The 12927-nt window shown below is 37.8% G+C and overlaps 2 protein-coding genes across 2 annotated transcripts; both read right to left on the minus strand.

Moving 5' to 3' along the window:
- Positions 1-200: 200 nt before the first annotated feature.
- Positions 201-2193, minus strand: LOC137149136 (trace amine-associated receptor 4-like). The gene is made up of 2 exons (XM_067542510.1): positions 1549-2193; positions 201-513 (listed from the first exon to the last, which is right to left on the minus strand). The coding sequence occupies exons 1-2, from the start codon at positions 2191-2193 to the stop codon at positions 469-471; spliced, it is 690 nt and encodes a 229-aa protein (XP_067398611.1). The 3' UTR covers positions 201-468.
- Positions 2194-9718: 7525 nt separating this feature from the next.
- LOC137149012 (trace amine-associated receptor 2-like) lies at positions 9719-10756 on the minus strand. The gene has a single exon (XM_067542231.1). It carries the CDS (start codon positions 10754-10756, stop codon positions 9719-9721), a length of 1038 nt encoding a protein of 345 aa, XP_067398332.1.
- Between the last annotated feature and the right edge of the window lie 2171 nt (positions 10757-12927).

Genomic DNA, 12927 nt, shown 5'->3' on the forward strand with positions numbered 1-12927 from the left:
CAGCTACAATAATGTGCATGATACACAAACAGTGAAACCGACCACCAGAAAGTGGAATCCAGTCTCTGGTTCAGACTCCTCTAGTGTCTATCCTACCTCTAACTGACACAACATATACCATCCTAGATATATACTGATATGCAAATGTGTAGACATATACTAATAGAACACATTTTTATGATTTTTTTATTTACTGCCAGTTTTTAAAATGTATTTGATCATTGTTGCCTCTGGGTTAATGTACATAGCTTCATAAACAGTACAAAATCAAATATGAAATAGTACTAGGCCTTTACCACAAGAGATCTTCTTTGCCCCTCTGGCAGAAGCCAGCATAAAAACGGTGGACTTTGGACGGGACTGTAAAAGAGAACAAACTTAGGCACCACCTTTGCCCTCCTGCATAAATTCCCCACTTTGAGCTCCCAGATGTTCGTCGGGACTTCTAAGGGTCTCAGCTGATCTCGGCTATCTTAACTCATGGAGAGAGAGGTGATTTCTCAGGTGCAGCAGCTACAACACAAACCATACACGGAATCAATGAACATTCAAATCACTTTCCTTCCACAGACTTTAATTGCTTATTGACTGGTGTGTCTGAGACTGGCTTGGGTAGCTTATATGTAGATAAAGATCAGTATTTAGCTCGAGAAAACATTTTGGGCTTGGTTCTGTTTCCCTTCTTCATGTTCAGAATTCAAGAAAGATACTCTCATTGGGGTAAAGGTGGTGTAATTGGGCCCAGCATGGGGAGTCCATTTTGAAACATGGGCAACTAAATAACAAATTAATGCTTACATACTGCTCTTAGAGGCTCCAACTGGTACTTGGACAGAAATGATATTGTAGTGTAGCTGGCAAAATGATCACTGCGTATACAGTAACATACCTGCATAGAATGTACTTATAGTTTGCCAGACTGCTCTGTCACTTCCTACTATCTACACAGACAGCTCATTAAAATAGCATGCTAATCCCTCAGCAATACCTATACAGACATGCTACAAATGAGTTTCTCCAAAAGCATGTGTACATTCTTGTCAATATTGTCAGTATGTAGTTCTCTATGTGATCTATTCTAAAAGATCTCCAGAAGCAGCACAGGCATCTATTAATGCTATTCCATTCCTAAAATGCCTACCTTGTTAACTAATTATTTGCAGGAAACAAAGAAAGAGTAGACGAATCTGGTCTGAAGATTGTACCAGTCACAATCAATTTAAATGCTTTGCGAAACCAAGAATAAAATAATCCATAAATGATTGGATTACAAGTAGAATTGAAGTATCCCAGCCAGAGGAAGGCATTGTACAAGTCTTCAGGTGTTGAGAAATTAATAAAGGGGTCACCTATTGTAAGAATAAAAAAAGGGAGCCAACAAAAAACAAACACCCCCATGACTATACTTAAAGTTTTAGTAGCTTTGTTCTCTTTTTTTGTAGAGATTTTGTTTCTCATTGCAGAGACACATTTTATTGCATTGGGCATTTCAGCAATTTGTCTTGCATGTTTTCTTGCCACGGAAAATATGTGAACATAAATACCCACCATCACTGTGCCTGGGATAAAGAAGGTTATAAAAGAAGCCATCACTCCCCAGAGCTTGTTAAATATCAGTGCACAAGAACCTCTGCAGTCAATGGAAGCCACATATTCTTCAATGCCATCAGTATTCAGCTCTGAGAAAACTAGACCAAAGGCAAATAAGAATGGGACAGACCAGCTAATTAATACAAATACTAATGTCACAGGGATAGTCATTTTGGTGACATAATGCAGGGGGTCACATATTGCATAGTAACGGTCAACAGAGATAAAACACAGATGGAAGATGGAGGTGGTACACAGCATTATATCAAAAGAAGAATGGAGTTTGCAGAAGATGTCTCCAAAATACCAGCATGACTGAATAGACCTGACCATACTGTAGGGCATAATCATGAAACTGAGCATAAAGTCCGCAGTTGCCAAGGAGCAGATCAGGAAGTTGGTTGGAGAGTGAAGCTGTTTGAAATGAGCGATGGAAACGATCACAAGCAGGTTTCCACTCATTGTGAGCACTATAGCTCCCACCATGAAGAGGTACATGGCCCAAAGACTGGTTGTAGACCTTACATTTCTAGCACATGAATTGTTAACAAAGTCAAAGCAATACTGCACTTTCTGTGGACTCCAGAGGTTGGATGAGTTCATGACTTGGCATCATCGAAAGTAACCTTTTCAAAAGTATTACAGGACAGCCAGTTCTGGGGGAAAAGGAAAAATAAATAAATGAAGAAACATGACCCATAGCAATGTCTGCTCACCTTTAAGGAATTCTGGATATTTTCTGTATGGAGTTCACATTCAATGCTGTAAGCACTATGATAAGTGATTTACAAAATGAAAGCCTGAGACATGCGACACTCACCTGTTTTGCACAGCTCTAACTATCATCTCAGGCATCTTTGTTCCTAGAGGTACTGCCCATACTGCCAGAAGAGACATTACAGCATCAGGAAACTAAAACTGGTTGATGCTATAAAGATTTTAACATACCGCACTTTGTGAAGCTGGCCAGACCTCATTGTAAAAGAGTGACAAAAGCTCACTCACAGCCTCCTTGTTTTAACATGCTTGCTGATAGGTCACTGCAGAGAAGTTTCTGTTTGTAATATTAATGCACTGAGCTGCATACATTCAACACGTACTTGGCTAGGATTAAGAGAATTATAATACCATAGTGTTGTAGTCAGTCTGGTTTTCTGAACAATCTATACCTCAATCCATTGAAAGATTTGAAAAACGGGTAAAATGACACCGGTTTAGTGAACTTTATAAATGCTTTATTATGTATAGCTGTTTTTTTTATTTAAACCAATATATACTATTACAAATATACATGTGTAAGAAGAAGGAAAACATATTTGTCACACTACAGTCTGCATACTCTTATCTACATGCTACTTCTTATGCCAGCAAAGTAGCACATGATTCTTGGTGTACAATAGAATTAAAGTGATGAAGTTTGAAGGTGCCTATATGGCCTGAGAAGGTACATCCTATATGCTAGTGTGTGCATGCACACGTACACATACATAAATGTACACACGTGCTATATATATATATGTGTGTGTGTGTTATTAGATTTAGGGAGTTTAATTATCATTTCTTCACAGTAGTAAAATATATTCCCCCAGTAATTCCAAGAAGAGGTTCTGCAACACTCAATTGTTGGGGGTTTCTTTGTCTACAAAGTCCCCACATTTAATTAGATGCTTAACCTATGTACACTTCAGGGATTCATTCTTCAGTAGAATACAGATTTTTAAAGAAATCAACTACCTCAGCTGCAAATCCCATTTCTTCCTCCTTTCCAATTCTATAGCTCCATATCCCTTCTCCTGTGTTATCCGTCCATTTTATTTGTCCCCCACATATTTCTGCTTTTCTTTCTCTCTCCCAGCTTGTCAGGTTCATATAAAGTTATTTCTGTACCACAGAGTACATGAAAGATTTTTGGCATACTTTCTAAAATCCTTTTGAAACTCCATTACATTATAAGAATATGAACATTTGCTATTATAAACATATTGCAGGTTTACAACAGGTATGCCAGGCTGATACCACAATGTAGAGTCATTATAGTAATGTTGATTATCTTATATAAATAACCCTCTGCTATGAATGTCCCCAAAAGCAAGCAATGCTGTGTGCATGCTTAACTTGTGATCTTTCTCCTTTCTATTTTTTACACCAAAGATATAGAAAGTAGCAGATGCACTGTAGGCTAGATGCTTACCCCATTAAAGTCATTGAGAGCTTTAACACTGACTTTGATGGAAGCAATATAACACCTTATGTCTATTTAAGTTTATTCCTACAAGCATTTAAGCATGGGTCTACCTTTACCCCCATGAGTAACACCACTGACATCAATAGGCCTACCCAAAAGAGTGAAAGTGCTTGCAGGAAAGGATTTTTTTGTCTTATCATGCTTTGCTACTTTGAAACAATTAATGACATTACCGTGCCTAAGAAATAGCAGAGTGTGTGCTCAATAACAGATTTTGTAAAAGCAACCTTTTAGAGATTGCAATCTTGTGAAAAACAAAACCTCTAGCCCAGCCCAGCAGTCCTCACATTGGTATATATCAGCTCATGAATACCATTTACTGATGTTCTATCTGTCACTGGCATAACATAAATTGTTGAAGATGATTCAGCTATCCTTCTCTAGTCAGTTTCTCAATGATCTTGCCACACATTTTATGATTCAATTGACTTCTTTATTCTACATAGTGGGTCTAGTTATTCTTTTCTTTCACAGAAAAATATTTCTGTGAAATAATCATCAGAAAGCTTTTTGTCATTACAGTCATTCCACTACTGAGACTGGAAAAATCAAATGAATTGCAGTTCTTCTAATACTTTACAAAATGCAGTTGGTTACACCACTTTTAGAGTAAAAGATGTTTTACCTGATCACTCTCTGTACTTCATCTCTTCATAGAAAATACATTTGGCTGGGATTTTTGCTTTTGTTTCTAGTCTTTGGTTTCATTTAGAAAATCTTCTGATTCAGATCAATGAATGGTTTATAAGCTTATCTGCAAAGTGCGTATATATCTCCTTTTCCTTATTAAATTGCAAAGCTTGTCTGGTTGCTTTTTTTCTTCATATAACTCCTTTGGGGCAATGCTCAAATGAAAATGCATTTGAAATTTTTCCTGTTTCCTAGTCAGATTAACTGGGTTGCTGCTAGTATATATATAGCAGAGTGACCTGTAGCATTCCCTGGTGAGTTCACAAGTCAACTACGGTATCTTTCCTGTGGCAGATTTGCTCTGAAACTCTTCATTCTGCTGGTGCAACTGATAGAAATAATGCACAAACAACTCAGTGAGGAGATTATTTGATTTGGTCCATAGCCATATTGGAAATGGGAGGATGAACTTTGTGTTTACTTATATATGCGAAACATAAAACCATGTAAGGTTTTATAAATTATAAAATTGTGGGGACAGGGATTCTCATTTACTCGGTTCAGTGGGGTGTTTGAAAATGTTCTGTCAAAACTGCTTTTCGCTGGAAAATTGGTTTTATGGCTAAACACTTTTTTTTTTTTGCCACAAATGTCTGTTTTTAGTGTAAATTTTTAATTTCTCATCAAAACAGTGAATGGCCAGAAACCAAAATATTTCATCTCAAACGCAAAATATTTCCGTTCTTAAATGCTGCCACAGTGCTTCATGGAAATTGTAACTCAGGCACCTGATATTCTTATTCATCTCTTTGTACAGCTAGACTTCATCTCCTGTAATGTATCTTGGCGATGCAACTTTCATGCCACATAACCACCACACAGCCAGAGGGGAGATATAGTCCAGTCAAGGAGCGCAGCCTATAGAGGAGAACTGAGCCTGAGGCACTTGAACAAGCGCTCCCATGAGGCACAACAGCAGCAAAAAAACACTCAAAATGAATTATTTTTCATTTTCATTGATATTTTCCATGGGGGAAAACCCTTATTTTCCAGCATTGATGAGGCCCTAACCTGTCTGGGATCTCTATGTTCTATTTTCAATGTACATGTTAAATTATAATAATTAAATATCAGTTGAGATGAACAAAAAAAGATATTCCTTTAACGATTTCTAAAACAGCAGGATGCCTTCTAAGGGAAAGGGATTCCAAAGATGGTCAGTTATTGTTATGTATGGGCAAAATATTCCAGAAATAGTGTCTCTGTAGCAGGTTTGTGCAGGTCCCTCCTGTTGCTCAGCTCCTCTGCACCCACAAACCAATCAGAGACCTCAGCTTGGTGCACTCCTCATGAGGTTATTTAACAGTTTACTTGCCCGCACCCTTCTGTCTACACACAGTTCAGCTTAACAACCACAGTGACCTCACCAGCTCAGCCACCAACAGAGGGAGGGAGGGAGGGAGGGAGGGAGGGAGGCTGGCTGGCTGGCTGGGCTGGGCTCTCTTTCCTTCTTCCCCTCTGCACTGCCTTCCTGTGAGCCATTTGTAGCCCCTGGCTAGCGAGGCATGCAGCTGCTCCCTATTTGCCCATTAAGTGCAGGCTTACTCAGCAGGCTCCAATTCTCCTTCCTTAATTAGGGCTCATGTGACAGACAGTTAGCTTAGCTTTTCTTTGCCTAGCACCCTGTCACAGTCTCATTCCCCTTTTTCCATTTCAACACCTCAGCCTTTGACCATTTTAATCCTTTAACCATTATCAAGGTTCTTGAACGTTTGTTCTCAGCCTGTTTTTCTTCACTTCTAAATTTGAGCCACGACTAGATACACAAGAAGTGAAATACCACAAGGCAAACTATTTTAATTGTATCCTTAGCTCTATCCAAGTCTCACTTCAGGAGATCATCCCCACTGAGGAAAGCACTAAAGCATAGACTTCATTTTAAACACGTAGTTAAGTTCCACTGACTTAAACACAGCTTAAGTCGCTCTGCTGAATTATAACTCAAAAAAATAAGTAACACATATCTCAAAAGAAAACTTGTTCTCCTGAGATTTTCCAGCTAAGGACTCATACCCAAGGTATTTTGAATGTTTGGATGTTCTTTAATTTTCTTTTAGCCTAGATATGAAATGGAAAGACTAAGATATGTGCTTCCCATTTTTCCTTTTGTTTTTGGACTTCAGAAGGGTATATAGAATGCCAATCCAGAACAGTCCATACTGTGAAACACAAGATCATTCAAACCATACATAAAAATTATATATCCTTGCCACTAGCAGAACATGTAAAAATGTATAGGGATTGGCGAATTACAACATCTTTTAGCTATAGTATGTCAGAATAAGGAAAACTAATGAATAAACACTTGTTTGTACAAAGATCTCTGGGTCTGCAGACAGCACCGGTCACTGCTGCGACAGGCAGAGAAAGAGTCACCAACAAAAGACCACATACACTCACTGAAGGTGGAAGAGAATTGGAAATATTTTAATAAACAAAAAATATTGCTTTTAGTCCAGTGAGATCAACATGGTCTGGGTCTAGATGTCTTAGCCTACAAGCTTTTGAAAAACCATTTTCTATAATATTCAACGATAGGAAAATGGGGGGAGATCTGTAGTGTTTACAAGTGAAAAAGAATAACACACCTGATTTAATAAGAGGTGAGTATTTTTCCCCCAAAAGCAAAAATGCTTCTGTGCTACCATTCCACAAAAGGTATGTTTATTGGAAGTTGTGCATTGTTAAGATGTTCTATGTTTCATGTAGAACAAAGGTGGGCTGAGAAGAAACATTTCTACAGCCAAGAAAGAGTACTTTGCAATTTGCCCAATGTCAGAGTACAAGCCTATAATGGCTAGTAAAGAGGATTTGCAATCAGAAAGCATGTTGTTACTGCAGTATATACAACATACTGGGCCAACAAGTGAGGAATTGTGCAGTATGTTAATATCTGATCAGTATTTAAAAGAATTGAAGTTAGCTCCTGAATCCATATTTAGGCACCTAAAAAGGTGATATGATTTTCCACGGAGCCTAAATATAGATTTTTGAACTGAACTTTAGGCACCCACATTTAAAAATTTCAGCATGGCTGCTGAATTTGGTAGCAGGAAGATAAAAACCATTTTGAAATAGAGTGTCTGTATGTGGGAATGTGTGTGTGAGAGATAGAGACAGACAGAAAGAAAGAGAATTCCTGAGTTTGTGTTAAAGCATTATGTTAAATCAGTGTAATTCTGGCAGTGACTATAGTGAAGCCATTGAACAAACAAACATCAGAAGCATTTGTAGTTTGTTGCCTCCAAATCCAAATATTTTATTTAATGCATTGTTGGCCCTCGTCTGAGGAGTGGATGATTTTCAGGCCTTGCAGTGGGTCATTTTCCATTGGTGGAGAGAAATTAAGGTCACAGAGTCAGGTATCTTAAGCGCAATTGGTCTTTTTACATGATGCACATACCCTTTGCTATACTATTTACATATGTGCCCTCTTATTCTGAAATCAAGACCTGCAGCCATCGCCATTCTCTGCTCGGCCACACTGAGACCAGGAACAACTGCGTTCCTCACTGTACTGCAGGTTTCCAACCATCCCAGCTGCCATGGAATCTTCCCCCTCCTAGTTGCTCCATCTTCCTCTGGTCAGTAGCCAGAAAAACTGTAGCAGATTCACCCAGTGCTGATTCATCACAATGACCTCTGCTGACTTACTACTGCTCAAAATATTCTTCACACTGTTTATCTAGATATTTTTAGCACATGGGATCTGAGAGCTTCCTTTAAAGGGTTTCTGCAGCCTTTGTTCACAACTGAAAATGTTTATGATGGCTGTTTTCCTGCCACTTGCCCTCTCCAGATGCCAAATCTCTCTTTCCCTGAAATCCATTCCCTGTTTTGGTGTCTGGTGTGATGCCCACTGAATTCACTGGGAATCTTTCCATTTTCCACATACGGAGCACTGGATTAGACCCTCGGTTACAGTCTATCTCAGGGGAGGTGGGACTTGTTCACACTCCACCCTAAAAAAACCAACGAGAGTTCTGTAGCACTTTAAAGACTAACAAATATAATTTCAGCAGGCATAAGCTTTCATGGGCTTCAACTACCTGCAGAAATTAAATTTGTTAGTCTTTAAATTGCTACAGAACTCTCTTTGTTTTTGCTGTATTCAGATTAACACGGCTACCCCTCTGGAAAACTCCACCCTAAGAATCTCTGAGTTTCACCAGTGGGCTGCAAGCAGCCAGCCTGTCAGATATCTCCTGCCTATTTCAATCCTATCTGCTTTTGAGGAGCAACTGACATTTTGGGTTTAAACCCACCCCTTGTTGGATCCAGAGTGGGTATTATTCATGCCACCTGTGCTAAAAATTCAGCAAAGAAATGTACAGATGCTAAAGTAATAATAGGCCACTAGAAATAGAATAGAACAGAAAAGAAACAAGTTACCCTGTAGTTTAGCAAGCAAAATGCAATGTATTTACAATATGTTTTATCTTTAATGTCAAATTTAAATCTAGATCAATAACATAAGTTACCTTGCATATAATGGAGTCTCCACATAACTAAATATCAGTATTGTATAACAACGTGTCTGAGTGGCTCATCTGTGAGGACTGAATGCAGGACTTTGGGATCTGAAAGCTCAAGCTTCAACTATCTGAACTAAGGGAACTGGGCTAAAAGGTTGCCTCCACAGGAGGCAACTGCAAAATTTCCATTGACTTCAGTGGGGAGAGAATTTCACATCTGATCTAGTTGCTTGGACGCAATAGCAGATTTAAACATCTATACGTGGTCCAGCCATTAGAGGAGGACTAAGAGTCACACAGTTAGTATCAGTTAAGTTTGCTTTAAGAAGTCATTTGTGGTGTGCCTCAGAAAACAGATTAGCTGTACAAATACAGGAATGTCAATTCAATATTTTACCTAATATAAAAAATGCTTTCTGAAACCATAAGTTTAAAACTACATGTATTAAAGGATTCAACATAGAGTTAAACGACCCATTCGATATTAAGAAATTACATACCACCATAGAAAAGGGGTAACTGAAAAAAGAACAAATTAAAACCATGATAAAATATTAAATCTTTTTTAAAAAATAAAGAAAAGAAAGTGTTTGTTGAAAGTGTTTTGCAATATTAATTAAGATGCATATTATATCATTCAGACCATGTACACTGAATAATGAACAAGTAATTCATAGTTTTTCTTTGTAATTGGATTATGTTTTCAGTATCAGATATACTAGTGAGGTTGATTTTCAGTAAAAAGATTAGTTGTACAAGCGTGTGGGTTGAATATTTTACCTCCTAAGATATGTTTCAATGCTTTCTGAAACCATGGATAAAAAAACCCATATATTAATGGATTGCAGGTAGAGTTGAAGTAACCAAACCAGTTTAAAGCATCAAACAAAACTAAAGGGGTAGTGAAATTTAAAAATGGGTCAATTAAGATTGTAAAGAAACATGGAAACCAGCATATTAGGAACACCCCCATAACTATACTTAAAGTCTTAGCGGACTTCCTGTCCTTTTTCTTGGAAAGTTGACTTCTGACATCAGTATTTGCGTCATTAGGCATATTGTTCATAACACGTGCGTGCTTTTTGGATATTACAAAAATTTTTGCATATATCCCTATCATGATACAGCCAGGAACAAACAAACCCACTGTAAACAAAACTGTTCCCCATAATTTGTTGAACACAATAGGACACGAACTAGAGCATGCTACTAAAATCTTATAGCCGTCTATTCCAGAAGCATATACTCCTGAGAAAACCACCCCAAAAGCAAAAGCAGCTGGCATTGTCCAACAAACTGCTAGCAATAGCCTTATCACAGGGATAGTTATTTTACTAGAATAATGCAAAGGGTAACAGATAGCATAAAATCTATCAACAGCAATGGAACAAAGATGGAAGATAGAAGTTACACTGAGCATCAGGTCAAAACTATAGTGGACTTTGCAGAAGGTGATCCCAAAATACCAGCAGTTCTCCACAGATCTGACCATGCTGTAGGGCATAATGGTGAATCCCAGAAGAAAGTCTGTAACAGCCATGGACAGGATCAAGAAGTTTGTTGGAGAATGAAGCTGCTTGAAAAAGGAGATTGAAAAGATTATGGCAAGATTTCCAAAGATGGTGATGAAGATGACTCCAGACATGGACAAATACATTGCACCTCGAATGCCTGATGATCTGAATGTCTCAGGACAAGATCCATTTCCAAATTCAGAGCAATCAATCAAGTCTTCAGTGGTATTAGGAGAAGCCATAATCTTTTAGCTAATATAGTGAGATAATAATATTTGTATGTGACAAATATTTGTAACAGTGTAGCTCATACATTAGAATAAAACATACAGTTATTTGACAGTAACTATTTAATGAGCTCTGCTGACGTAAAACAATATGATGAAATAAAACAGATTAAATAGTAAACATTCAGGGAGGGAACGGAAGAGCAGTTAATTAAATATCATATATTTTTTCATCCCTATTTTATATTATTAGCTTTAATAAACTGATTAGTTATTATTTACTATTTGTATTACAGTAGTGCCCTGAATACCAAGCAAGACCAGGTCCCTATGTGCTGAGTGATGCACAAACATAAAGATCATCAGCTCTTCAGTGACAATATTAGATTAAATTGTATCTTGTAATTTAACAACCATTGGAAACATTCATGTTATATGGGCTGTAACGGATGTGGTAGCTTAGTTGACTCTCTCCTGCATTTTCATCAAGAAGTTATGCAGTCCTCCTCAGCAGTCCCCAGGGGTCATTTCAGATTTTGATTATGAATACAGAAATTCAGTTTTATATTGAAAATATGACGTCGTTTTCTCAGTGTGCTAAGGTTTTCCAGGGGAAACTTATTCAGGAAATCAGATGCATTTTGTCTGTCATGAAGTCTCAGTTATAATGATTAGAATGAAATAAATAAAAAAAACTAGGACTCATGCAGGTTAGTTGCATCACCTAAAGGATAAGAAAATAAGAATTCATGAGGTAGAAACAAGCTGATAACATTTTGCTGCATTATTAGCGATGACTACAACACTACCAATATTTAAGCATGTGGATGACTTTATCTATGTGAGTAGTCCCATCAAAGTCGGTGGGTCACCCATCGATTCTAATAGTACCACACACATTGGGTGAGGTTGGATGTGCTTCGGTATCTGCCTTTTTGGAAATAATAAAATTGTTTCTCATCATTAGCAGCAGCATTTTGCACAGAGGCCGAGACACCTTTATTTAGACAACACCATATTAATAATACAGCTTGTGTTTTTTTCTCATTACATATTTTAAACTGTGAACTATGAAGCAAAATTATTTTAAAAGTTGCTTTTGGTCTTTGCTGGTCCATCCTGATGTTTCAAGACAACTTCATGAGCTATTTTTGTAAACAGGAACCAGAGGACAGCCAAGGGGGTTGGGAGAACTTCAATCTATTTATTTTTACATTTATATTTATATATCAATATCTCTCTTCCTCCGGGGAACTGGACATCTGGGAAAGAACTGACTTTAATCTCATTTCCGACTGAATGAAGAATGGAGATTCAGTTTCAGCTTAAGAAGTGCAGAGAAGGGGCATCATAAAGAAGCAGTAAAGGATATCCAGGATTTTATTTGGGTTCTCAATTCACATTGAATGCCTTCAGTTTGTAACCCTTGGTATGCCAACATATACAGTATTAGTAGGATGTGACATAGGTCCACATCATTCATATTTTAAATTAATCTTTTTTCAATGCATGTTATTTCTGAATTGCAGACACTTAGGTCTGAGGAGCAAGAACAAGAGGTAAATTCTGTTTTCTCCCTTGAAACAGTGTCTCTAGAAGAAAATATTGACATAATTCTGCATTCCCTGTTTGAAACTAGTGTCCTACATTAAAATAAGCACTAAAAGGAGAAAGTGATATCACCTTCTTGACTAATTCAATCTTTCATATAAAGTGGCATTTAAAGCCTGATTCTGCACCACTGAACTCAATGAGAGTTTTGCCATTAACTTCAGTGAGAACAGAAGTAAGCTCTGAACTCTGATCCTGTAAATGGCTCCAGGTGGCTAGACCATGAGCCCCAGCAGAGCCCCATGGAAATCAATGGAGCTCAGCAGGGGTGGAGGTCTGCCAGCACACAGGATTAGGATTTCAGTGAGTAAACTCGCAGTCCCATGAGTTTGGTTTCAGTAATTCTTCTTAAAAATAAAAAGCAAATATAGGCAACACAAAGGTCCAATCATGCATCTCACACACATCCTTTTCCTCCCCTTACCTGCCCATGTCCAGGTGAAGCCTTGATAGATCACAGGCCTGTTTTAAAACAACTTTCTTATTGTTCCCCTGTTTGTGCAAAGGTTAATATCGAATTTTAAGGGCAGATTCCCTCAGAGTTACTGCCTGGAATTACCAGAGGCTACAACACA

The sequence above is a fragment of the Emydura macquarii genome, unplaced genomic scaffold (genome assembly GCF_026122565.2).
Source record: "Emydura macquarii macquarii isolate MOO-44397 ecotype Brisbane River unplaced genomic scaffold, CSIRO-AGI_Emac_v2 contig_705, whole genome shotgun sequence".
Lineage (NCBI taxonomy): Eukaryota > Metazoa > Chordata > Testudines > Chelidae > Emydura > Emydura macquarii.

Bases quoted from the DNA above. Each gene is read 5' to 3' on its own strand.
- LOC137149136 (XM_067542510.1), bottom strand. From the start codon at position 2,193: ATGAACTCATCCAACCTCTGGAGTCCACAGAAAGTGCAGTATTGCTTT. The intron at 514-1,548 runs GTGGGTATTTAT...TTTGTGTTGTAG, and splicing joins TTATCCCAGGCACAGTGATG to CTGCTGCACCTGAGAAATCA.
- LOC137149012 (XM_067542231.1), bottom strand. From the start codon at position 10,756: ATGGCTTCTCCTAATACCACTGAAGACTTGATTGATTGCTCTGAATTT.